This window comes from Aplysia californica, unplaced genomic scaffold, assembly GCF_000002075.1.
Source record: "Aplysia californica isolate F4 #8 unplaced genomic scaffold, AplCal3.0 scaffold00470, whole genome shotgun sequence".
In the NCBI taxonomy this organism is placed as follows: domain Eukaryota; kingdom Metazoa; phylum Mollusca; class Gastropoda; order Aplysiida; family Aplysiidae; genus Aplysia; species Aplysia californica.
The window spans coordinates 430,383-458,334 of record NW_004797740.1 but is presented as its reverse complement, the minus strand read 5'-3'; the positions used below and the strand labels follow the sequence as shown (position 1 = coordinate 458,334).

The 27,952-nt window shown below is 39.4% G+C and overlaps 1 protein-coding gene across 3 annotated transcripts; it reads left to right on the top strand.

Moving 5' to 3' along the window:
- Positions 1–14: 14 nt before the first annotated feature.
- On the top strand, positions 15–27,952 carry LOC101851977 (PAN2-PAN3 deadenylation complex subunit Pan3). Of its 3 annotated transcripts, none has more exons than XM_013086462.2 (18): positions 17–731; positions 5,724–5,818; positions 7,997–8,128; positions 9,064–9,478; positions 9,719–9,873; positions 10,127–10,198; positions 11,640–11,744; positions 12,007–12,067; positions 12,571–12,723; positions 13,378–13,494; positions 13,883–14,032; positions 14,555–14,714; positions 14,924–15,005; positions 16,979–17,118; positions 18,674–18,827; positions 19,374–19,438; positions 21,112–21,250; positions 24,188–27,952. In XM_013086462.2, exons 1-18 carry the CDS (start codon positions 647–649, stop codon positions 24,335–24,337), a joined length of 2,430 nt encoding a protein of 809 aa, XP_012941916.1. In that variant the 5' UTR covers positions 17–646; the 3' UTR covers positions 24,338–27,952. The 3 variants fall into 3 exon arrangements, with proteins under 3 accessions (XP_012941917.1, XP_012941916.1, XP_005105479.1); XM_005105422.3 differs by having other exon boundaries at positions 18–731; positions 18,698–18,827; XM_013086463.2 differs by lacking the exon at positions 7,997–8,128 and having other exon boundaries at positions 15–731.

The following is a 27,952-nucleotide window of genomic DNA, read 5'->3' as shown; positions in this document are numbered from 1 at the left end:
GTACTCAGTCTAAGTTCGTTCATACTACGCGCTTTGATGTTTGAGCTTCCATGAAGTTTAGTACCCCAATATTATGGCCAAAGTTAGACTTGACCTCAAGATCCCATCATACAGTGCGTGGCGCATGCGCAGACGAAGGGTTGATTGTAGTGTAGTGAACTGGTTCAAAACAGAAGTGTGTTTTTAGCAAATTTGTGTATTTTTTCAATCAGCCGGTCGTTGACAGTTGCTGTAATTTTTATGGAACTTAAACATTGTTTTAACTTCATTTTTAACAGAAGGATTTTTATCTCCATTGCATATATTACAAGGGTCATTGGTGATAAGCTTCACCAGCTTGCAGTTCCAAAATCATCGCGACAGAGTTTTGAGAGCAGTTGTGAGGCTCACACACGGTGGCTGCTTGTGGTTGTGGCAGTGTAAACAAGCGCTATGAATCCCTCATACCACCTGGGGGGTGGGAGGAGGGTCTAGCCAGTTGTTAAAAACTACTGCTTTGTGTTTTAACCAAAGTGTGACCGCCTGATTCAGTGCCATTGTTATCAGTTGAAACCTGTTTTGTAGCATCATGACGTTGTTTTGATTGGTGTGTTCACTGAATTGACTGTTCTCTGTCAATTTGATTGTAAATCCCAGCAAGGGCAAAATGCAACAGCAACAACAAAATAATTCTAACAGTTCCTTTCGAAATGGCCCCCCAGGCCAAGTTCAAGTCCCTCCATCCCAAGAAGGTGTGTTTTCCGTTTCAATGGGTTTTTGGCTTTTATGAATGAGTTTTATTTTTTATTTTTTTTTGGTAGCGTCAATTGCCACCGAGTGATGCGGTGGCAGCAATTGACAAAAATTGACTTTTTGTCAGTTGCCACCGAGTGAAGCGGTGTCAAGTCTCAAACAACACTATCTTTAGCAATACATAATGTGTGTGTAATGGGTCAATTTGTTCTCAACTAATTTCATTGGACGAGCATCTAAAGTACCAACTTGGCGTGTTTTCAATTGGCCACCTCTATTTTTTGGCTATTCTCACCCGGTGCGCGTGTCAACAAATTTTGCGTTCACCCTAAACCACAGAATTCTACACTGTGATAAGAGAAAAATTGTAGAATTCTGTGCTGTGAACAAACGTTCCATTACAACTGTACTTGTAGCCTACTAAAAGCGTACAATTTTGTCTGTGGGCAGGGGAGAGAGAGAGAGTGAGAGAGAGAACAAAACAAAATGGCGACCCGCGTAGTTCGGCTCGATTCGAAAAGTTAAATAGCCGTAGCATCGTTGTAGACAACCAAATTAATTTACTTTTGTGTTTTAACATCATTTTTTAACTTTGTTTTGGTCAATTTGATCGTCCACACCGATAGACAGTATTCAGAAAGAGAGAGAGAGAGAAGAGGGGAGGAGTAGATCTTGCGAGAACTTCCGGGCGGGTGAGAATAGCCACTTTCTTTCAATTAGACGTAGGCCTAGATGTAGGCTAGCCTTAGCATACACTTTGGTGTAGAACCAACACAGTAGGCAATTCTAGAAGTAGAAGGTCACAAACGCATACAAAAACTTCAAGCAGAAATTCACGTTATATATCGGGGAACATAAATCGGGGGACGGGGGTCAGGAAAAGAGACACACACACACACACACACACACAGGGACAGAGAGGTGAATGCACAACACCGAGCACTCGAGCACAATAAGCTAGATCTACCCACCAACCCAAAGCCAAAAGAGCTCCAATTTACTCGGTGGCAATTGACAAAAAGTCAATTTTTGTCAATTGCCACCGCGTCACTCGGTGGCAATTGACACTACCTTTTTTTTCTTCGGTAGATCTATTCTAGATCTAGATATATATAGATCTAGATATCTAGTCTATTCTAGATCTACTATAGACTATATAATATATTCTTTCTTGGTTGACTTGAATGCCTTGATCATGATGGCAGTATCCTTGATATTTTCTCTGTTGTGATGGCTGACTTAAATAATGGTGGTTTGTTGGGGCATTTTCTCAGATTTTAATGAACAGATCTACCGGTCCGAGATTCTCCATTGAGTAAAAACTGGGGAAAATCGTGAATTCCTAAGGCAAAGTCAGTCCGCTGGTCCGGTATTCTTCAATCTTACCCATAAATCCTCTAAAACTGTCGCAAATCAATTATTTTCAAGAAAATTTCAAATGCAAGTGTAAAATATCAAATTATGGGTTAAAGTGCCCCCCCGCCCCTGTAACTGTAACACCCCCCCCCCCCCCCCCCCCCCCGATTTTCTTTTGTCCGGCTCTATTTCTCAGAACGTTCGGGAAAATAAACTTGAACTTTATTTCTCAGAACGGTTTCCGTTCTCGAGATTTGTTGATAATAAGCGAATGGAGTGGCCCGTGTGTGTAAGGTGTGGACAGGATTTTTTTTTTACGTAAAGAATTTTAGTTTTTGCTGGGTAACTAAATGCAAAATAGGTTACTGCCAAGGTCGAGCAGTCTTGTTTTCTTGCTGTACCTTTTGAAGTTATTTTCAAATGAAGTATAGTCCGGGAACATTTCCCCAACCACAACTGAAGTATCTGAATATTCAGACATTTAAAAATCTCTGGCTCTAAAAATTTAATTCGATTAGAAAAATGCCTCCTCCCAGTCCTCGCAGAATGAACTAGCGAAAGGATGACGCCTGAATCTCGCAAATAACCATATCTCGAGATCAGTTCAGAAACCATTTGGAGAAATAGAGTTCAACTTTATTTTCACGAGCGTTCGGAGAAATAGTCACTTCGTTTTCTTTTACTCCAGTGGGGCAGGCCCCCCCTGGAACCCCACGATTGGTCCAGAGCACGTCTATATTAAGAACAACCAGATATTTCAAAAACTATTCATTTGCAACGGAAATGAAGTTGGTATTCGTGTTCAGCGCATCAATATTTATTAGATAATACAACTGGTAGTTAAGTGTGAGACGGGAGGGAAAGTAAAAAAATACCAAACCCAGACTGTTTGGAGGTGATCTTGTTGGTTCAAGCACACACAGATCTTGGCGTAGTGTGTTTAGTAAAGTTTGGAGGGGGGGGGGGATTTCTGTTTACATGGGGTCATGAGGATCCGGATGAGAGCCGGTACAGTGGAACTCGGATTTAACGAGCTCGGATTCAACGAGAACTCGGATTTAACGAGTTTAAAATCAATAAAAAATAACCCGGATTCAACGAGCACTTAAATCAGCGAGCTCGGATTCAACGAGGTCGCTTCCAGGGTGAACAGCCCCGGCAGACGTGGCTTCGCTCATTTTTCTCCCAGAACGAACTTTATCTATTCCCTTATTGGCATAGCTGATTGCATGTGACCAATCAGCGGCCTTTTTTCATACCAACACATGTGTTTTTGGCTCACGCACGAGTCTACTCTGGCGTGAGTCGGGGTCGGATGGGCAGCCTGCACACGTGTGACTGTGTATGTGTCGGGGAGGGAGGGGGGCGCACTAGCGGTCCGAGCGTTGAACGTCACAGTCACAGATACAAACGCGTCAGTCTTTTTTCCCCCTCGGCAACTGATCATTATATTACAATGATAAACTAGATCTAGACCTGACGTAGATCAACGTAATGAATTGTGCGCTGGTCTATGAAATCAAAAGTTGCCGTGCTAGGCTCTACACAGCAACACAACTTTTTGGTAAACAATCGAGATGACAAAGACGTGTGCATTTGAACGAATCAGGTCTTTTTTTTTTTTTTACACAGCTCATAATATGCGGGGATTTCAGGCACTACCTGTGACTTCTCTTTATACATTACTTGCTCAGTGCCTGTAATTATCTACACAAAAACCTTGTGTTTGCTATAATCAACACTCGGATTCAACGAGATTTTTGGTCAGGCCCGGCAACCTCATTGAATCCGAGTTTCACTGTATATGTTTCCTCTTTCATCGTATAAACTGTATTTCATTGTCTGAATCGTAAGGTAAATTTGTACTTTTAGACCCGCACGCAAATGTACTGTCTTTGGGGCTAAACTGCCATAAATTTTTGCCGCAGAACACACATGGCATGGCCACTAAAACCTTTGCAAATCAATTGTTTAAATAAAAAAGCAACAACACCAAACCCAAGTGCCAAAACATCAAATTATGGTGAACATGCCCCCCCCGAAACACGTGAAGCTATGAGTCAAGAGAGCACCAACACAGATCTGTGATTGGCCTAAATATAGAGATGACGTATTTCCGACATCTATTTTTGTCATCTTCTGGGGCTTCCCTCGCGAGTTGACTAGATATATCACCCTTTAAATATTGTTTTAAGCAATCGAAACTTTAATGGAAACTTTTGTCTTTTCTTTTTGTTCAGTCATTAATCTGCAACCTTATATCATTGTCGTTTCATCTTCAATGGGTCATAACATCACACTGAACCCATGTGGCTTTGGGGTTTTTTTTTGGTCTCACCTCTTGATATTCAGTGTATACAGGCCCGGTAACCGGGAACAAAGTCCTGAAGTATACAGGCCCGGTAGGGGAAATCTTTTGTGATTTCTGAAAGTTTCAGCGCCTTCTTGGCTCAGGGTTGATGTAGGTGCTTCTAGATCTATGGTCTAGATCTAGACAGACAGACATAAATCATAGATCAAGTTTCGAGGCCTAGATCCAAATGAAGATTGCGGATCTTTTCGATGAACGATCGTTTTTCCTCCGATTTGGAGTAGGAGGAATCAAAAAAGACAATTTGAAAAAAACAACAATGTCATAGTTTTAACACTTTCCCTACCACGACCCGCATTTTGTGGACCGAGAGCCGCAAAATATGGCTTTCAGAGTGGCTCGCTATCTGTTCCAATCCAATAATGAAAAGATACGAAATTCTCGGCCAATCCACGTTTTCAAAATAATGGAATAGACTTCCTGTTAGCAGATACGAAAGAAAATATATCACTGGGAGAAGACTTTTAGTCAAGCGCCTTTTTTGTCTCCTTCGAAACGTAAATGAAAAGCACTCCCCTGACTTCAGTATGTCTCTTATTTTCACTTCAATATTAGGTACACATATTTCAGCATTTTTTCGCAATACTTGAGGCAAAGTACCTGGGAAGTTTGAATGATGCTGTTGTACTTTTTTTTAGATATATATATGACCTTTCAAAGCGGAAAATTTGTTGATTTCATATGACACCTTTGATATTGCATTTAATCACTTTTAGAAACCCCAAAGTAATATATAGGGAATACGTCTTCAATATTGTATCGCTATCTGATCGATTATTTTGTAACCTTCAGTTTGATGGGCCATAAGATATGGTTTGTGTGTGTTTAGTTGGATGTTTTGACATTTCCCTTTGGTGGAGTAGGGACATAAAAATAGGTCAGGGAAAAGCCCTGGGACGGTTGTGGATTTTGGCCTGGTAGGAAGAGAGTTAATTGAGCAGTCACCCTCTTATTTCTCTCCCCCCTCCATCTCTCTCCCCTCTCTCTCTCTCTCTCTCTCTCTCTCTCTCTCTCTCTCTCTCTCTCTCTCTCTCTCTCTCTCTCTCTCTTAAAAAAACCCAAACAGTTCTGTGCCCTATTTGAATTGATTGCTTTTTGGGGTTGGGGTCATTATTGACAAATTTTAGAGAAAAATAAAACATGAAATGCTCACTAAAGGCTTAAGATTCAAGGGCTGTTGCCATTTACATTGTTTGGTGCATTGACAACTTCTGTTTCCCTTTCTGCTGCACATATTTTTAACGGTATCTATTATTGCTTCTAGTTTCAGCAGTGTCTGGAGATGCTATGGGCACAAATGGAGACCAGTACTTCAACGCAACTTTTAATGCCATGGGCATTCAAGACTTCCCTCCCTTCGTAAGTGTTCATATTTTTAAAAAATCTGGTTAGGTAACTTATTTTGTGTAAAGTCCCTTGGCCTTGGGGGACAGTCGATGGCACTCTCTTTGTTTCTCCTGGAGTGAGTGGAGTTTGTCCTGCCTTTTTTTTCAGAGGGGAAGATAATATATGAGCCTCCCTAAGTGCTTAGTTTTGGGAGATTAATTCCGATAATTCCGAGCTTTTGAAATGATTCATTCAAAGTTATTCATTGTGAGTTCAGAATCAGCTCCTTGAAAAATAGAAATGAGCATACAACTGGCCCCGCGGAAAATTGCATTTTTGAAATAGAAAAATTGCAAAAAATTGCAAGGTAAACTGCCTAAAAATTGCAAAAAATTGCGACCTTCCCATCTCAGGCGCATTAATACGGGCTTAATATTTTTAGTTTAAAAAACATGACAATTTGAGTACTGGTAGCATAAATGTAGAACAGCCTTTTAAACAATCATGACCCACAGTACAAATTTTATTAACAACTTTACTAGTAACAACACACGAGTACGTTAACAATAAAGTTATCGACCAAATATGATATAATACCATGTGACCCAAATTAAAGGAACCCTCAGTTTTCGTAATAACTTTTAAATGAATGCATAAAATTGAACCAAATTTAGTAACCGGGTACTTGGTTCATGCAAAGATCTAGAAGTGTAGTATGAGGTTTAGTTTATTAAAAAGAAAAAAAAAATGATGGGAGATTCGAACAAGCAAAATTAGCTTATGCCCCTATCAATTCAGATCCTATTCTATTTTTCTCTTGATACTTTCGATACACCGATAATTTATATTTTAATATATTTCAGATATTTTCTTTTTTAAAACCAGTATGGTATTGTTTTAACTTTACGTCAAATCGTAAAATACAACAATTTTTTTTTCTCCATTTAATAGTTTAGTAATAATAATGTAGATCATTTCTATTGCGACCACTCCCGTGTGAACGCAGCTTAAGGCGTTTTACATTTATTGAGTGTCTACATACACGGTGACCGGGCACCTAGTCTCAGTATCGTCACGTAACCGGGCAGTTCAGAACTCACAAGTTCAGTTTTTGTCATCCGGTGTTGCCTTCAACCCCAGCCATCTCCCGACTGTACCTTTTTAAAAAATAAATAATCGCCCCATTCTGGAGCCCTATACTTCGCAGCGCACAGACTTTGAATGAACTTTGGTGACTCCAACCAGTACTCACTATGTGATGCGAAAGCTCAGGTTCACTGACCGGTCACGATGGCGAGCTCGACGAGACGTTTGTACATGTATGACTTTCTTTTTTTTTTTTCAACAAGTGACAGCACAGGACAAATATTGATTTATTTTAATTCCAGTTACCGTGTACGTAGATACTGAGACTAGGTCCCCGGCTACCGTGAACGTAGACACGTGCATCATGTACGAACAATATTCACGCGCGTGCGCGCGCACTCACACACACGCGCACACATACACCTTACATGTGCACACACATGCACACCACACACACAGCTATTTCTTATCACACGCGCACGCTTAATCTTACTCACATTAGATCTCTATCATGTCTCAGTTTGTGTTGTGCATGATGTATTCTGGCCTGAATTTCCGGTTTCTAGCTTTCAGAGTGCGCCCAGTAGACTAGAGCTGGGCCGAAACCATGATTTACGTAGGCCTATCGGCTCTGTAATCGCACCATTTGGAATTAAAAATTTCGTTAAAATTAAAGCTTTGATGTTGTTTTGCCTAGAATTGCAGAAATTGCGATAATTGCAGAACATTGCGTCTTTTTTGCGGAAATCGACGAAAAACGCGCCCGCAAAACCGCGATTTCCGGGGAGGCCAGATACAACGAGATCTGGTTTGATGAGCATGCAATATGGCTCTTTTGGAAAAGATTGTCAATAAATGGGATAAATGAGTCGCTCACAATACAGCACCAGTCTGAAGTTAGGCTAATTACAATCCCCAAAACTATGCGTGCCATTTTTGTACACTGACCTTGACTAAAGTAAAAGAGAATACTGTGCTAGCCTGTGGGGGGAAAAATGATTGAAAAGCAAATAAAATGAGTTCATGTCTTTGGAAAGAAAGTTGACTACTGTATCTTATCACTACTTATCACCTCTATGAGAATGGGTTTTGCCGGAAGTAAAATTGAGCTGTATGTCTCTACAGCGGGGAAGTGCAAGGCGCTCCAATTTGGCAGGCCCAGGTGCTGGAAAACCATTCAATGCCTCATCTGCCATGGATCAGATGCCGGATGATTTTGCAGCACTCAACCTAGCTGTTGGACCGTTGCATAATAAGGTATTACAGTGTGAGCATGAGATGGACGTTGGTGTGCACAATTCTGAAATGAGGAAAGTAGAGAGAAACAAAGGGGTACAGTGTTAGTTCAGCAGTTAGTATCATGCTGAGCTGTTATGAGGATGGCCGAGGTTCAAATCCATGACTGGGCTTTCTTGAGCTTGGCTTTTTGGAGGTTTTCACTGTTCTCTATTAACTGTATAGGGGCTTTGCATGCATGCCAAGAATAAAGTGTTAATGGGTCAATATTGATGAGGAAACATAAACTGGTTTTTAGCCATTATGGCTTTTTTGCAATGCTTATCAGTGCTTTATAATATGTTCAAAGAGTCGTGTGTTTGACATTTGAGGTGTCATCAGTTCTGACTTGGTCTAAAAGAAGAAATCGAAACTCTTTTGGCCAAATTTTTTCATTTTCAAGATGGTTGAGTACTCTATTTGAGACTAATAAAAAATGTAGACAGGATTTTTAAATCTGTTGAAAGTAGGAATGGAGACATGAATCCGAAATGTGAAAATGTTATTGTTTGGTGTATAGTTTTGTCAGGCAGCAACAATGCCTGAAGAAGGCTGCTCATGAACATAATAATGATAGTATGAAGCATACTATGACTTTCAAATGAGGCATATGTTTTTAAAGGTTGTGTTGTAATTTGTCTAATCAAATTTTATTGGAATTATTTTTAAAAGCTTCATCTCAGTAGACAGTTTTTGTTTTTAAGTTGATCAAATCTTGGCATTGTTTCTACTTTAAAATAACATACTGCACATGGTGCAGCTTCTCCTTGCCACTGATAACCCTTTTTTTTTTAAAAGTGTGAACTGCAGCATGTTACAGGTCTGGAAGAGTTGGAGAAGCTTACTTTGATTTCCTATACTTATCTTTGACACCGTTCTCTCTCCCCCCCCACCCCCCACCCCCCTTGAAATTGCAGCAGGGCTCAGGAAATGCAGGAGAATTTGAACCCAAATCTCCCGGACTTCCTCACAGCTCAAGCACTTCTTCATTCGCATCATATGCCTCCATGTTTGGCCAGACGCCTATAACGACCAGCGTGGGTCCTCAGATTCCATCCTCTGTCTTTGGTGGTGGTCAAGGTCAGGCCGTCTCGTCAGCCACTTCAGCCAACTCAAGTTCCCTGTTTGGACCTCCTGGAGCACCCTCTAATGGCCGGGCCCCAACTGGCGGAACCTCAATTTCGGCTCCCGTTTTTGGACCAGCTTCGCAACAACAGAGTGCTGCCGTCAGCTCTTCAAATCCAGCAACTCAGATGTTCGCACCGAGTCCTCAAAGTCTGGCTCCGGTGTCCTCCAACCCTGCCAGTCAGATGGTTCCCGCATCGACAAATGGTGAGTTGTGAAAGTAATTGCATAATTTTGTTTTGTGGTTTTATTACATAGCGAGAAACCATTTTAAAACAGGACCCTTGCCTCTGATATGGCATTGTTCCTTGTTTGGTTTTGTGTATCTCTCTCTGTTCTGCTTTGCAGATCATGTGTTATGTTACAAAACAGAAGATAATCTTTGTTACTGTTTCTCGAAAGCACAAGTGTAACAAACGCTACCATTTTCTATTTGTGTTTTTCCAGGACTGGTGTTCTCCTCGTCCATTAGCCCTATCCATAGTCCTGGCATTTCACCGTCAGGCTCACCCCTGGCCGCACGTCGCATGCAGTCGCCCATCACCCCGGCTCTCCGACAAGCCACCATTCCTCACAAGTCTGCTTCTTCCAATCTGGTCCAGGTATGTTCTGTCACTCTAGCTATGGAATAATGCATTAATCACAGCATTATATTCAGATGCATTGTGGGATCGAAGATGTTGGAGAAAGAAATTAGCCTTGATTGTGCAAATGAAAATTTGTCAAGAGAACTAACTGTAGACTGTAGTCTTGTGGGTTGCAAGGTGATGTTTTAAGGTACTATGTGAACAAATTTTAGAGCATTTGAATAATTTTGGTCAAAAGGTCACCTATGATTTTTATTACGATTTTCAGGAGAGTGTTGGAGGGACAACATACTTCTACAACGCAGAAGAGTTTAAACCACAGAATGAAGGTCCCAGCTTGGTAAGTTGCATGAGGAGAAAAGTATTTGTGGTCTGTGTCTTAAATACAAACTTTATTCTAGCTGGTTAACACATTTCTTGCACACAGTGCAAAACCTTTGTCCCCATGTACCAGGTAGCGGATGGGATACATCTATTCTATACCTGTATCTCTGCAAAAACACCCTGATCTCTAGGAAATTTTCAGCACATTGGGAAAATTGAACGCGACGATTGCATCTTCTTCAAAATGGCAATGAGAATCTGAACTGTTAGATCTAGCATATTCATCACCGGAATTCTCGTCATGGTGGCACTAAAGCAGCACTCAGGATAGATCTAGTCGTCATTTTTCAAAGATTTGCCACACAAACCATTCAGTAAGAAACTTGTAACAAGTGTGGATGTCAAAAAGGAGATCATTGCTACATTTTTGTTGCTATATTACACTGGCGTCGATCGGTGTCCAGTGGGGAAAAGAGACAGTTTCTTACCGTAACAGCTTGGTGTCCCGTGGGTGCCAAGTGTTATCCTTGTACAGGCTACAATGATCTGGTGTCAGCGGGTGCGTTTGTTGAAAATTATGTGGGTGGTTGGCGGGTGTCGTAGTGTGGTTTGCTACTTCTTACCTATCAAACATCTCTCATCCATACACTTTTTGTATGTTACTCTCTTGTTGTACCTCTTATCTTTGGAACTTTAATGATCTGTTTGTATTGCAAATTCTATATAAGGGCCTTACTGAAGAGATTGAAAATAAATTGAACTGGTGACTGATTTTATTATTTTATTTTTAAAAAAGTCTACTTTTATACAGCTTGTGCCCTTTTTATCAAGGATTCAGGGTAACTCTTGGCATATTGCTGCAGAGTATAAAGTTTAGGTACATGTAATAGATTGACTTCGATTGTCTATTACAAGCACAAAGCTCATTGAATACAATACATGGAGGCAGCCATCAAGGGTACACCAGAACTGAACTTTATTCCGAAGAGTTACAACAGATCAGTGGCCAAAGGGGACACAATCATGATAATTAATAGGTTACTACCTAGAAGATTTATGTCACTCTATTCAGTACCATTATTTTATTATTACACAGATTGATTGTTACTTTATTACAGTACATTTTTAGATTAATTGGTAAATGAACATTTTGGACTGACTCCCCCCCCCCAAAAAAAAAGGATAATTTTGCTATTGCTTTTCTTCTCACATAATTTTTTTTGTCTTTTCGCTGACAGATATATGAAAAGCAATTGCAAACCTGCCTAACTTTAAAAACAAATATAAACTCTTTCTTTAGTTGTTTTTAAAGTTAGGCAGGTTTCTTTTCTCCAGGAGAGCAAGTGAGTATGAGTGCTCACTCCTTTGTTGGCCCCTTACAGTCATTTTGTTATTTGTTACATGAATACTTATTTTGCTTGTTCACTTTGTGAATTTCTGATTTGTCTTTCCTTCAGACTCTGCCAGCTTTTTGTGCGTACTCTGGGATGCCCTCGCATGTCATTCACTTACGAATGAAGACAGCACTCCCCCAGTATTTTGCTCCAGATGAGCTCAAAATGGTACGTAGTGTGACTCATTTTCCTTTCTGATGAGTTTGTAATAAATCAAGAAATGTTCTAGTCATTACAATGCACACACTCTCACACGACACACACACGTATGCACACGCACACACACACTCACACCTTTTAAAACAAGTATGTTAAGACTGAGACATCATAATGGCTCTCCTCATATTTAGGAATTTCAAGACTTGCTGATAAATTTGCATTTGTACAGTTATTTTCATGTGAAACACTTTTCTCTTCCCACATTTCTCAGGATGCATTGAATCGCCATGTCCTTTCAATGGTGCAAGTTGACCCTTCTTCTCCCAGTGCAGGTAACACTTTTTTAAATATTACAGTTAATATTTCCTGATGTCCTGGTACAAGTTAATGTCTCTGTGTAATTTGAAAAACAACATTGTTTATCTATTCCTCATGTGGAGTTCCTTTGCCCCCCCCCAAAAAAAAAACCCCACCCAAAAAACCCCAACAACAAACAAGCACAACAAACAAACCAAGCCTGAGGGGTTTAAATCAGGGTCATCCACCTCATATTCAAGAATGATACCAAGTTTACTGTGCACCCACACCTGCCTTGTTGGCACTGTTAAAGGAATGATTCAGAAGTGCTGAAGAGCTTCTGTAGAACCTTCAATTGTTTTTTTGTCAGAAATTCAGCTGTTTCTTCCTCTTTCTAGAGAATTCTTAAAACTAGAATTAAAAGATTAAGCTGCAAGTCATTTTGTTGGAATGAAAGTGGGTTTTAGTTAAATGCTTCTGTTAAGGATTTGAAGACCAGAGAGATATTTGAACACATCTTTGTTTCTCTGAAATTTAGCTGATTTGCCGTCGGAAGTGGACAACTACCAGAACTTGTGTCCATTGGAGCGACCTGGGCCTCCCAGGCCGTCCATGGGAAACCTCCCCTCCACCACATACAAAGCTGTCAGCACTAAAGATGGTGTTCACTATTGCCTTAGGAGAATTCACGGTACGTGTGTACGTGTAGTGTAAGGTGTGTGTGTGTGGGTGATAGATGAGAGCAAGTACCACCAACTTAAATTGTTTTGTGTGTGTGGTCAGCTGTTCAGAAGGAATTACTGTCTTCAGTTTCAGTGGTTCTGTGTTGCTTTTCCCAGCATAGACTAGGTCACCATAATGTGGACTCCTTTATTTTTGCTCTTAAGTGTGTGTGTGTGTACATAGTCTGTTTTTTTGTGAGTCTCTATGTTGTCCTCATAAGTCAAAAACTCTCAAAATAGCTGTGTCTGTATTGACTTCAGTTATTTAGTGTTAATGATATATTTGTACTTTCATTTAGTCTCTATCTTTGCATCTTTTTTACTTTTTATTTTTGAGTGGATTAATATTGTTTGTAATATAAATCGTGTTATGTGTTTAGCTGTATGACCAATGCGGGGATGTTTTGATGTTTACTTTGTGGGTGGTTTGTGGGTGCTCTTTTTTGTTGCTTCTTCTTTCCTATCAAACATCTATCGTCCTTATCTCCCTTCTTTTTTATTTTGTTACTCTCTTGTAACACCTCTAATCTTCCGACGCTCATATGGCCTTATGCAGTTGCAAACGTCGTAAAACTTCTACTAAAACTAAAACTGATGTTTACTTTCCTCTTTCTTTTTCCTAGGTTTTCGCTTGGCCAACACAAAGGTGAATGCCATCATGGAAAGTTGGAAGAAGTTGTACCACCCCAATGTTGTCACGCTCAAGGAAGTCTTCACAACAAAGGCTTTCAATGACAATTGTAAGTGATGATGGAGCTTGCGGTTTGTCTGTTTTCCTGCTTGGAAATAACCCCACTGTATTGAAAGAGAAGTTTTGCATTTGATATTTGGACGTCTTGTTAAAAGGGCATTTTTAAAAAGATTCTATCGATTAGATGCAAAAAAAAAAAAAGCTTTAAAAAGACCCAACAAACTTTGAGGACACATGAATCGTGTCATTTTTGTCTGTTAATAATAAAAGTCAAAACAACTTACTTTGTACTTTCCTTCCATTGGTTCTTTCTGTCTGGCTCGCTTCTTCCCCATACTACTAACTTTTGTTGTTGTTGTGTCTGTGCGCCTCCCCTTTTTCAGACATTACGAGACCCCAGGATTTCAAATGAGTTTTCTTCTTTTCTTTTTCTCCAGCCATAGTTTTTGTGTATGACTACCACCCTGGTGCAGAGACCCTGATGTCTCATCACTTTGCGTCCCACTCCCACATGAACGGATACAACCACCACCATCACCACCACCATCACCATCATCATCACCATTTCTCCAGGGATCATGGCAAGAGTAAGTTCCACAGAATCTGTCTTAATGCCTTAGTAATTAGCTGCATGTTTTATTGATAGATTGCTCAGACAGGCATTTGAAGTTCGTTTCTATTGGTTTTATTTTGTTGTTGTTTTTAAAAATTAACTTTCACCCCCCCCCCCCCTTTCATAGCACCACTGTTTGACCTATTTATAACAGAAACGTTTTAACTTCTTCCTTGGACCCGACTCAGAAGGAAGAGCACAAACGGAACATATAAGTTCAGATCAGTTTGCAATTAAAACTGAGAAAACTTTTGCGAATTATCTTTGATTTTTTTAGTAGTGGAATTTAAATTCAAATTTAATTCATTGTGAAGATATTTTGTAAGTGAAAGTGAACAAAATAGGATTTTTTTTTTTGAATTGTAGTTCTTGTGTGTAGATTGTTTATAGCTGGTGCTGAATAGGAGATTCGAGAATGTTTTTGTTAGTGATACTGTCACGGCGGCCTGGGAGAGTTTTAGTAATTGAGCTTATTGGTCCTATTCTTGTTGTGCAGATAGCAGCAGCCCTCGCAACATGAACAACAACTTGCTCCCTGAGAGTCTGATCTGGACCTACATTGTGCAGCTGAGCTCTGCACTAAGAGCCATCCACGCTGCCGGACTGGCTGCCCGGTCTCTAGAGCCTTCCAGAATCATCCTCAGTGGGAAAGCAAGGTGAGTTAAAAGCTAATGGACTCATTAATAATTATAATAATAATGGGGGTCTGTTGGAGTGATTAACTTTCAAAGTAATTTTATAATTGTCCAATGTTTCTAGTTACGAGCAACGGGAAGTTAACAGCCCATTTCCATTTTTAGTCACTTAAGACCATTTTTTAAAGTATATAATGTTGAATTGACTCAGTGTGACTTTTTTTTTTCAGAATACGCATCAATTGTGTTGGGATTTTGGACATCATCACTCCTGAAAATAGTGGATCTACTTCGAACGTAGCAGCATTCAAGGTTTGTGCATACTGCAAGTTTCAAATAGAATGTGGGCCTGGTTAAGCCTAAATATGCTTCTCCCAAAAGACTGAAATGTGACACTTTGAATGTATTTCACAAAATAATGTATCATGCTGTGGGTGCTTTTCCATTATCTCTCAATTTGCTTCGTCTTATATAAATATCTCATCTTTCCTTCTTTTCTTGGAATGTTACACTCTTGTACATGGGTCTCAATATTCCGCTATTTAGCGGATTTCCGCTACCGCCATTTCCTCCGCCTAACTCTGCTACCGCGACAGCGGGTCAATCAGAAAGAGAGTTGCTGGGAGCAGAGTGACTGTCAGGCCTCGGGAATAACCCAGGAATTTGAGAAAAATACATAAAAGATCTCGAATATTATTTGAAAATCAAATCCGATAACGTCTTTAAGTTCATTTTTGCCGGTCGCGATTGTGATATTAATTCGGTTTTTCCCGGTCTGAGAGTACGTTTCACGCGAACAGGCGGCTATGGCAGCAAGCGGAATTGTATGTGACACCGAGGCTCGACCGGAAAATCAAGATCTCAGAAATTTGTCTTGCAAAAATCTGAATAAGGAACATTTGTAACATGCAGGTTCTTCATTACAGACGTGGTGTCGCCATGAAAAGAATGTTTGTCACTGTGCTGTCGCTTGTGGGGTCCAAAAAAAAAAGAAAAGTTATACAAGCGTCTTGTCGGGCTCGTCATTGTGACAGGTCAATGAACCTGCGCGCGTTCTGAGCGCTGTGAAGTACAGGACTCCGGAATGGGGGGAGGGTATTGATTTTTTTTTTTTAAACTGTCGGGGATGGGGGGAGGGCTGGACGCAACACCAGAGGACAAAAAAAGAAAGAAATTGGAAGCAAATTTTAATATTTAGAATTTTGATTACTACTACAGCTCTCTGCAAAGTAAAGTGCGCGTTAGTTAACCTTGTGTATAATTGGGATCCGTCATAACTATTTGTAAGCGTGTTAATGAACTTAGGGCAGGGGCCTAAGTGTTTGCGTTTCATTGGATGGGTGACAGTAAATTACGTCTCTATATTTTAGCTTTTTGTTCAAGATTCGCAGATTTTCAGTGTCACTGCATCTTGCCCTCCCACAGTTCTTACACCTCTCACACTGAATAGGTTTACTCGAGCTATTCAAGTTATTATTTGAGTTTGAGCATTAATTTTGTCTTTCACGTTTATTATATGCAATCATTACACCCAGACTGGTTCTTGACAGTCGATATTCTGGTTCTAGGCATTTTCCCAGGCTGAAAACAAGATTCATTTTTATAGTTTTTTATGCAGGCGAATATGATGAAGGTAAAATATAAATAAGTCGCACAAGACCACAGTGCGCCACCACTTTCTGTACGTAATTAAGATTGTAAATATTTGGTAAGTGACTCTTACTTGAAGTTATCTTCCAAACCCTCAAACTGGTGTGAAATAACCTTGCTTTGATAAATTGATGTTTTTTATTTCAACATTCTAGGGTCCAACAGTATAATAATAGTGGGTGTCTTGCGAAAATGGGCTTCTGTCGGGATCACGCGGAAAGTTCCTCCTTTTAAAAAATTCTGAGTTGAGACCCATGCATGTAGCACCTCTAATATCGGTACTCAAATGATCTATTTGTGTTGCAAGTGCTGTTGAACTCTCACTGTGGGTGGTTGGCAGTTGCTCTGGTATGGTTTACTTCTTTTTTCCAACCAAATATCTATCGTCCTTATTTCCCTCCTCCTATTCTTCTTATGTTAATCTTTAGTAATACTTGTAATCTTCGGCACTTATATGACTTATTTGTGTTGCAAATGCGTTTAAACTTTTACTAAAACTAAACCTAAAACTCTTGCTAAAACAAAACAGTTGTTCCTGGAGCTCACGGATCGGGGTCAGTAAAATAATATCCTATAATGCTAACCCAGAACAAGTTAAGTCTTTGTCTGACCTTTTCTGTTCCTCTGTCCTGCAGCAAGATGATCTGACTGCCCTGGGGAGAATCATCCTGGCCCTGGCCTGCAACAACTTGATGTCTGTTCAGAGAGACAACATTCAGTCTGCCATTGACATTGTGCAGAGGAACTACTCTCCGGATCTGAAGAATCTGATCTGGTAGGTTTCTAATGAATCTTTGTTGAAGGCTTGTAAGGGTGCACCTTAAGTCAGTTACTGGACAGTGGAGAGGACTCTGGTGCGAATTCCTAAAATGGGCATTCTTGAACTTGAGGTGTTTTCATTGCTCTCCACCATCTTAGCCTAGCCCTGTTAGAGATGGGCGTTTAAATGGAAGTCCCATCTCCTAAATATACTTGTCGTATAGCAGAAGGGCGGCAGCAAGACAGTTCTTTACACAGTTAACATGCAAGTGAGAAGGCCACAGGCTGCTAATGGGGTGAGAGTTCATGGTTATTCAGATATAAATATTCTCGAAGAAGCAAAAAGATTTTTATATATTTACATAACGTATAACTAGTTCTAGCAAGTAGTAGTGGAGACAATGTGGCCGTCTACAATAGTTCAAACGTGTAAAACCGGAAGTCAGTAGGTAGGTTCACATTGAAAAGTAGTGAAAAAGTTAAATACCAATTATGCTAGAAAGCTTTCCAGGTTGTCCATGCTGCAAAGATGTTGTGTATATCTGAATAATAAGGGTGTCAAAATACATCAGGGCAAATGAATTTCCTTGACAGGTTGTTTTGGAAACTAGGTTTTGATTTGATGATTGGCTAATTGTTTTGTCCCTTGTCGACCCTCTTACCGAGGTTCATAATACGAACAGTGTCGGCTTGAGGATGTTGATCTTTTGTCTCATCAGTGAGTTGATATTAGGAAAATTAATGCCTTACTTTGAATGAAGTGTACATGATGATTGATCGATTGATTGTTCAAAGAAAGGAAGTAAAAAAAGAAACAACTCAAATTTGACGAGGATCATCTCAAATACAGTATAACGCGGATTACTCGATTTCTTCGGGACTGGTCTCGGTAGTTTAAGGGATACATGAACAGTGTTATGGCATAGGCTGTGTCAGAGAATCAAAGGAAGCGAGAAAGATTGGGTTGGAACAGAGATTTTTCTTTTTTCAGCCTTTGTCCTAGGTCAGATAGGTTAGATCTATGCCTATTGACTTGAATTTGAAGTGTTGAGAGACCTAGGACCTAGGCGTGCGCAGAGGGCACACATGTCGAGCAGCGGGCTAAAAATAGCACAGCTAGCTGCTTCTGTAGGGGTAGGGGGTATTTTACCGACCTTGCCTTTTTGAAAGTTTTTATTATTATTTTCATTATGATTTCGTCTCAAGTGCACCTCAAAGGACATTGACTTTAGACCTCTACGCCGGCGTAATTAGTTAGACTATTCCGTGTTTGTGTTCGAGCTTCGCGTAATTTTCTTACAAAGGAAAAGAAGGGAAAAAATACCGGGACCGCAGGCACAGTTTGATGGATGCGTGATTTCGAGTAATCTGTGTTCGATACTGTATCACCTTTCTTTATAAATCGAACAAATGTTTTTAAAAAATTAATAGAAAGTTCAGTGAAACTGTTCTTTTATGAGATTTAAAGCCCTGTATAAACAGGCATCTTTCATGAGCTGATCCTCTGCCAAATAAACACCAAACATAAAATGGGAACAGAGAGAAATGTTTCTGGCTGCGCTTTTTTTCAGCTTATTTATTTTTTGTCATTACAGCTATCTCCTGCAGAACCCCAATCGCATTCGCAACATCAACGATGTGATGCCTATGATCGGAGCTAGGTTCTTCACACAACTGGACACTGCTCAGCTACGCAGCGATGTCGTGGAGCATGAGCTTGCCAAGGTAGAATGCTTCTGATGATTGCAACGTAAATTCTTTTGGTCCACAAGATCTGTTGGTTCTAATGGTGGTTTAACTTTTGAACATTTTAATGTATTAAAGTTAAGCTGGGTTGTTAGTCTTGCCTCTGCTTCTGGTGATTTTTACTTGAATTTTATTGGTTCACGGGGCTTATTGATTCTAATGTTGGTTTAATTTCTGAACATTTTATTTTATTATAGTCAGACTGGATTGTTAGCCTGCCTCTTTTCCTGGTGGAGACCTTGTTCATCTCGATGAATTATTTTATGAGATTTCGTTTTGTTCCAGTAGCATTTGAAGAACGAATATATAGTCACGTTTTATGCCTGATTACTTCCCATCCCACATGATAGGGAAACTGCTGGCTTTTGAGTAAGGGTTGATTAGTCAAGCTATTTTTAATTTTTGTGTGTGTGAGACTACTGTCTTTGATGCTTCATTTACTGCTCTTTGTTTTGTATTTGTGCACTGGAGGGATAAATTCTCCATTGGAAACTAATTTCGTCATTTGTGGTCTTGATTTTTCAGGAGATTGAGAATGGCAGGCTCTTCCGCATCATGGTGAAGCTAGGCTCCATCAACGAGAGACCTGAGTAAGTTTAAAGTGTCAGTGAATTAAATGACTCCTAATGACAAGCACTGATGGCTAGGATGATGTTTCTGCGTTTATTATGCACTATTACTATTATTAAATCGATATGCCTAGTAATGAAAAAGGAAAGCATATCTTGATTTTTCCTATCAAGACTGCTGAGCCTTGATGTTACGCCTAAAATTCCATCTTACCCACATGTTTGTGTGAGCATAAAAGAGTTAAACACAAAGACCCGTTGGCTAGTAGGTACACGCAAATGAACGAGCCTACTTTATTTCCCTTTTTTTAAATTTTAAGATTTAAAATCTTGATCTTATCATAGATTTGATAGTTTAGGTACCTTTACGTATGCGAGGCATTGTGATGGAATCAGGCGCTCGTCAAAATAAAAAAATCGAAGAAAACAGCATTTTTATGCCGATTTGGTAATAATTTTCGAATTTTTGTTTTATGGCTCAACACCTTTTATGTCTTTTTAAAAGCAGTTTTGTGTGGATTTTACTGAAACATTGATTAAAGGACCAAAAATGTAAATTTTCATTTCCCAAAGACTCTCAAGCTATGGAAATTACCAAACTTTGGCGGCTATTTTCTCGATAATTTTACATCTAAAATCAGGCGACCCTTTCTTCTTCAATCTCAAATAACTTTAGTTCAGTTCAAGATAGTTGAGGATTTTTTTTCACTAAATGCAAGAAAAATAAACAAGCCTTAAAGATGATATTACTAACTTTTAAGGGCTGGTGGGGCACCTAGAAATCGTGTTTGGAGGTCAAATTTTGTAAATTGGGTTTATTACATATTATAGTACCTGGACACTTCCTGAACAATATCCAGAAACGTATGTAAGCCTTGCTACACCCTAAAGCTGTGTTTTTTTGTCAGGTTTGTCGGCGAAAGCACATGTTGTCTAGCCTTTTCTTACCTGTATCGGCTGTTTTCTCACAATTTTATTTTTTCACATATTATCCCATTTTTCTGCTCTGTTTTTTATTCAATTTTAATGTAACTTTCACAGGATACCAACAACACCTAGTTCTAAATTTTGGCTCTTTGAATTTTTGATTAATGTTGTAGTTTTTGATTTATGGGCTTAGAAAGCATGAATTTTCCATTTTTTTCACCTTTTTTGCAACATCTCAATTGTAAATGTCATAAAATAAAAACTAAAGCATATATCAAAAATTCAACAAGCCAAATTTAAGAGCTACCTATGTACTGTTGGCATGCCAAATTAGAAGTGAATCAGTTAATAAATAAGGAAATAAAATGGGATTGAAAAAGGTATACAAAATCCAATATGGCCGCTGTTTCCATAGCAACCGATTCACAATATACTTTTTGAACTATTGATTTAAAATCCCCAATAACACACGATGTCCCACAGCAAATATCGGCACTCTAGGCCTTGTAATAGCCAAAATAGACATCAGGTGCCCCACCAGTCCTTAATGCCAAAAAATTGACGAGCGCCTGATGCCACCACGTTGCCTCACATATTAGTATGGCAGTAAAAACAAGTCCAAAATTGGTACAGACAGGAAAAATCGGTAGAAATAGGCAGCCCAGACCATATGATTGCTCCAGGGTTTTTTTGGGGGGAGGGGGGGTTGTTTGTTTGAGTAATTATTTGACTGCATGATTATATGTGCTGTTGTTTTGTCTCACCAGGTACCACTCTGAGCCATCGTGGGCGGAGACTGGTGACAGGTTCATGCTGAAGCTCTTCCGTGACTACCTCTTCCATCAAGTGGATGAGAATGGTGCGGCTTGGGTGGACATGGCCCACATCATTCAGTGCTTGAACAAGGTATAACATGTTTGGAGGGATTGGGTTCAAGTCTTGTGCTGTTTTTAGATATAGCATTGGTTATCTGCGGGATTGTTGGGTATCACTAAATCAAGTTCTGTCCTTGATTCATTTGATTAGAGAACTATAGATTTAAAAAAGAATTTTTATTATGGGAGGGTGAGGGTTGGGGGTGAATGTCCTCATTTGTTTCCGATTTTGAGGATTGACAGTGCATGACTTTGTTATTGTTTGTCTGAGTGTGACTTCTTTACTGTTTGTGCGAGACAGATTTTGTTAATGTTGTTGTCAGTGGGCCTTGATAAAAGTTTATGTGTATGAATGAAGCTTTGTTCCAGTTTGTGTTAGTGGAATTTTTTTTTCCTGTTTGCGTGAGTGCTACTTCAATAATTGGGGGGTGTAACTTAGTTACTGTTTACATTGTGGGTGGTTGGCGGGTGCTCTGGTGTGGTTTGCTTCTTCTTTCCTATCATCATCTATCGTTTTTATCTCCCCTCCTCCTTTTTTGTGTTTGTAACTCTCTTGTAACTCCTCTAATCTTTGGCACTTATATGACCTTATTGTGTTGCGAGTGCCGTAAAACTTTTACTGAAACTACCGTTTACATTGGTGTGACTTAATTACTGCTTGGTTTAGTTTTAGTAAGAGTTTTACGGCCTTTGCAACACAATAAGTGCCGAAGAATTAAATATGTTACATGAGAGTAACATACACAGAAAAGAAGGGGAGATAAGGACGATGGATGTTTGATAGGAAAGAAGGAGCAAACCACACCAGAGCACCCGTCAACCACCCACTTAGTTACTGCTTGTACAAGCGAAATGTAATAAGTGTTTGTGCCAGTAGGATGTTTTTATTATTTGTATGTGGGTAACAGGCTGGTGCTGTGGTGGGGTTTGCTCCTTCTTTCCTGTCAAACATCTATTGTCCTTATCCTTCCTCTTTTCTTTTTTTGTGTTTGTTACTCTCCTGTAACACCTCTAATCTTTGGCACTTGTATGACCTATTTGTGTAGCAAGTTTTTTAACACTTACAGTACCGCAGGGTCATGTAGTGAAAAAACCCTTGAGTACCGCACCGATTTAGAAGCCAACAAAATAATTAGGGTACGTTACAAAAAAATTCATTGAAACAAAGGTCATTGGCAGAATTACATGAAATTTTCAAGATATATTCAGAAATAAATGCACCTAATAGAAAAACCTTTTTGCGACGTATAGACATCATGATAAAACTCCCATTCTGTTTGGAGAGGGTAGACCTGCCCACCTGAATTTCTATCACCTGTAGGCCTGGATGTACCAACAGTACCTGTTGAGAGTCCTGCATCACCACTAGATGTAACTAGGTAGCGTAAACACAGCCTCACGGGCACTCGCGGCTTTCCAAGCCCGTGGTATCGGTGAAATTGGGGCAATTGAGATCGCTCTTTCTTTGCTCTTTCACTATAAAAGACTAAATGCCGTACACTTTGTAAAAGTTCAGCTTTTCCTCATTACAATGATGTTAGCTGTTCATATGTCCGATTGTTAGGAGCTGAAAAATGGCCGAGGAAGCGAAGCCCCTCACGGTCAGAATGCGTGGTCAATATGTTCAAATATTGACATACGTGCATTCAAATGCTTCGCGGAAAGATTGATGATTAAATACCGTCTTTTCATTCGCTGAGAACTGTAGACCTTTAAATGGGCTTTCTCGTGGCATATTTTTGGCTTTTTGCGCTTAAATAAAAAGCTTTTAAAAATACCGTCAAAGTTTTCAAAGATCATATTTTGCACGAAATATGTAAAATACAGGGGGAAAAAAGGGTAGTAATAGAAATATCAGTTCATTTTCTATTAGATTATTTTGCGTCCATCCTTCCGCGAAACTCGGAAACCATGTGACCCCCCACGCGGGGAGCCCTCGGTACACTACAGTATAGAGATGGCTCACTCGCTGCGGGGGCCCAGTGGGGCGGCAGTCGGGTCAACGCTTGGTGTTTTTGTCGAATTAACGACAGATCTTCATGTTTGCAGCGCTGAAATACAGATTTGTAATGATCTTGCAGTCTTGAAAAAAATTAGGCTCCATATCTATGTTATAGTGATTGTACTCTGTTAATGTGATGTTTGGTGCACTTTGTACTCTTTTATTGCCGGTCAAACATGGGGTTGCAGCCAGTTGACGACTTAAGCAAATTTAATCAAATTTTAAACAGCTACCATTTTCTTTAAAATAGACTGAGAGGTTAATGAATGGTACCATAATGCTCAGGAGATATAGGCCTTTCATATGGAACGGATAAATTTGGCATACAGCTTTGATAATGTAGTTCCTGGTACCTAATCTAACACACTTAAGAAACATGACGAGCTGGAACTGGAACATTTATGAATCTGTCTATGTTACTGTCAGGCTCTACATCAAACAAATTGTCAAGATATGACCAACTGTTGTCACTACAATCACTAAACTCTTCGCCTGAATCAGAGGCATAGATCTAGAGATGTGGGAACGCTGAAGCCGTTGGTAGAACAGAAAATGTAAAAAAAACAAACCCAATAAAACATTCACAGCTCAAGAAATGCGCTCAAAAAAATTCGAAACACTACATCAACGATTCAGCTATCACATAGTGATTTATCTTGATATTTACTTCCGTGGAGAAGTTCCGTTTGTTGTTTAGTGTGCCTGGTCGAGTCAGTGACTAAAGTCGCCAGCGGTACTGAGCGGAAATTACGAATGGTGAAGTCGCCGAAAGTACTGTAAGTGTTAAAACGCTTACTAAAAGCAGTATTTGTGTTGGTAGACTTTGTTACACTCGTCTCGGTGGGATTTGTCAACGGGGTTAAAGTTTAAAAAATAAATCATACTCAAAAGGGGCTTTCTGATGAACAGCATAGCATAGCATAGCCTTTGATTTCTCTTTGTTCACTATGCCTTTTCTCTCGGCAGTTTGACGCAGGCGTGCCAGAGAAGCTGTGTTTGGTGTCACGGGATGAGAGCAGCATGCTGGTCGTGTCGTACTCGGAGCTGAAGCGATGTTTCCAGTCCTGCTTCCAGGAGCTGGTGGCCCAGGCCAACCAAACATCCAGCTTCTCGTAGCCAAGGCAACGAACTACACACCTCCCTGTGACTGATCTGTTTTGTTGCTGACTTTTCTGCAAGGGGCGTGGTGTGTGTGTGTGTGTATGTGTTTGTCGCAGGTGGAGAATGTTGATGGGGGGAGATTTTATTACGAAGATGAAAACTTGCCCTTTGATTTTTCTCTCTTGATTTGTTGTAACATTGGAACGTGTACTAAAATTGATTTGATGAGAGGTTCAAGTCTCCTTTATCCTCATGTGCTGTTTGATGTTTGAAATTGATACCAAAAGGATTGACGTTTCCCTTAGATATACTATGGAAATTAAAAAAGGTTTTCTGACAGTACACATCACAATTGGAGTAAGACTATATTGTGATAGTTTGATTTTCAGTATGTATTCAGAACTTTGAGCGCTATTAGTGGGATGTAGTAGCCATGAGGTCTAAACGATTAGTGACCCCTTGCTGTTGCACAAACCTGCTAGGAGGGTTTTCATATGTTACTTGTTGGAACAGAAATACTACTTAACATGTTGATGCCATATCTCTGCTTCTTTTAGCATGGAAAGGAGTGATGATTACTGTGTCAGTTAATACTTATGTTGCTGTTTGAATTATTTGAGTTGGAATTATAACTTGTCTTATTCCGTCTCCTCCAACACTTCAAAGTCTTGGTAGCATTTTTTTATGCTCTTCACTGTTTTCATACTGGTTTGGATTATCAACTGCATATCTGAAATTTGCCGCAAGTTCTGTATGAAAAGAAAAATTTTTAAGCTTGAAGAAATTTTTATACCTCTGTTGTCATCTTCGAGACATCCGGAGGTTTCGTTGAAAAGTGAATGTTTCTGTGTGAGAGATTTTGCAAGATTGGATTGGTGTTCAGATTTTATGAAATCACGATTTTATTTTCTGGGTAGGTTCTTTGTTTTTCTCAGCGATCTATTTTCAATCATCACTGGATGGATGTTATTACTGGCGTCTGTGGTATAGTGTCTGTGTGTTCCACCGTCGCATGCAGAAGACCTGATTTTGACTCCTGTGTAGGAAGAATTCTTACCCCGGTCTTTCGGCTGGGATGTTGTATCATTCTCGGCACAATTTGAACCTGATATGCAGGATCAAAGTCTACCTTCTAAGTGGTTTAAAATTGTGTGTGTTGATATGGGCGAAAATACACCTACATTTAGCCAATTTTTTTCCCCAGATGATATTGACCTCACAAGAGGTGTGTTCAGGGGTTATTTTCTTTTTTACATATTAGGGAGGAGTATGGAAGTGTCTCTGGATTTGTGCATTTAGTCATCTGTAAGGATTATGTTGTTCCATTTCGGTCCTGTTTACAGGGTAAGGTAGTCAGGAGGTACCTCTTCGTCAACACTGCCCTGTGTCTTTGGAATGTGAACTTCAGAAAATTAAGTGTTGATGATATTCAGTCTAATTTTTAAGTTTGCTTTTAGATTTGTTAACGGGAGGAGCTACCCTTGGGGACCATTTTCTATGTTTGTTGCCCGAGATCAAATCTAAGTACACATAAGTTAGACATAGTAAAATCTCTTGATACGCAATTTTAATTTGGCATAGCTACAGCAACCCTATGGAAACGGCCACCATCTTGAAAATAAACAATGAATTTCAAATCCCTAATGCTTTCTTATTTATAGACCAAATTTGGTGAGAGTATACCTGAACCAGACCCTATCAGAGTAACAGCAAGTTTTTTTCAATAAGTGCAAAAGACAAAAAAATATGAGAATTTTCCCTAGTATAAAAAACCTTTTTCTAAATTTAGGTTAAGTAATCGCTTGCCAATGGAAAAGTATTATTTTTTTTTCGCAAAGATCTCTCTGTTTACATTATGTTGCCTGAAAGTTTCATGTCAAAAGGATGAGAACTAAGGAAGGAGTAGGGAAGAAACTGCAAAAAAATTACATTTCGCGAAAACCGACTATTATTGTGAAAATTCTCTGTATTAATCCATCCTCATGTTTTTAAAGGCAATTTACCTGGAAAATAAAGTCTTTCTCTATTGTATCCATGCTATTTTTAGACAAAAAAACTGGTTGATCTTCAAAAATCAGCCAACATAAAATGTGCATAGCCTGACCCAAAATCTGCAAAAATCAAGGGTCGCTCCTCCCCTTAAGTAAAATTATCTGTAAGGAGAAGACTGATTTTTACTTGAAATTCACGGTGTTAATGAAGACATAGTGGTAAGGAAAGTGACGACAATAAAATGTCTTTAAAATGAAATGTACTTTTCCCCCTTCAGTGAAGGATAATTTTAATCGTGTGTGATAGTGCAAAGATAGATTTTACATAGTGAATGCCATTCACTGAAATGTATAACTTATAACTCTTATTTATGCCAGTACAGTTGGAATAGAAAGGGAAAATCACTGGCAAAACATTTTTAGCAAAGTATCATGAATTATCTCTCTTTGAGAAGTAGAGAAAGTGACACGTCCTATGTCTAGAATAATCTCGAGCATAATTGTGCTTTCACCGTCTTTGCAGGCCTGGAATTTTGGGGAAAATGGAAGAGGTTTTAACAAAGTTGTATGTTCTTTTCTGGTTCAGAAGGTTGACGAAAATTTTAGAAAACTATCCTACTTCAGAATGATATATTGTTACCTGTCCATCTCCCAGAGGTGTGAAAAGCAACTTTGGTATTGTGTGTGCCAAATTTCTCTTTTGATATGTGAAAGAAATTGTTCAGAGTTGGCCGAGAGTGCTCCGTACTTGAATTACTTGCAATAGCTTTTTCTTCCTCCATTTTCTTTCTTTTTCTTCATATATTATTAGCTGTCAGCTATAGACTAGACTGTTTATTTTCTTTCCTTATCTGCCTAAATTAATAGCTGTCAGCAATAGACCATTTATTTCCTCCCCTGTGCATAAAATGATATAGAACCACAGACCTTAGTTAGTTCCACCAATTGAAATTTTGTCCCCTCTTGGAGATACTGTTCTGGAGAGTGATTTATAGCCCAGGAATTGTCAGGTGAAGATCGACTGATAAGTATGACTGGGTGTGCATTGTTAAGCCTTACACAGTCAACTAAACATAAATGTGATTGAAAAATGCTGAAGTATGCGGTTCCATGCATGTTCTTGAACATCCTCTGAGCCTATTGTACAGCCTTTTGTGATTATGATCATAACATCATCTTGATTTATAATGCCGGTATAATTCTCTTGGGATTGTGTCAGATCTGGATAATGTAACTGTTTTGTTTTTGTTTGTTTTTGTTCTTGGTGACCCATTGTTGTTTTGGCCTTTAAGTGACTCAAATTCATGTAAGCAATGTCCTCTGTGACGACGACGCATTGGTTCTCAGTGCAAAATGTAAATAATGTGAATAATGACTTTTTCTCAAAATGTCAGCTTATGTTGGACTGAAATATTTTTCTTTGAGAAAAGTATCAGAATCTCTGCCAGCCTGGTTGCAGTGCTGGGAACAGAAGTGTGCTGTTGAATGAATGTGTTTTGTTTTTATTGCTGCGTTAAGTGAGTCATAGGTACGGATACAATTTTGTGTTCAGCTGAATGATTGCTGTTACCTGAGCAACCTGTTGATTGCTCTGTGAATGTGCGTCTGTTATGAATAAAGGTTAACTCATCGCTCACAA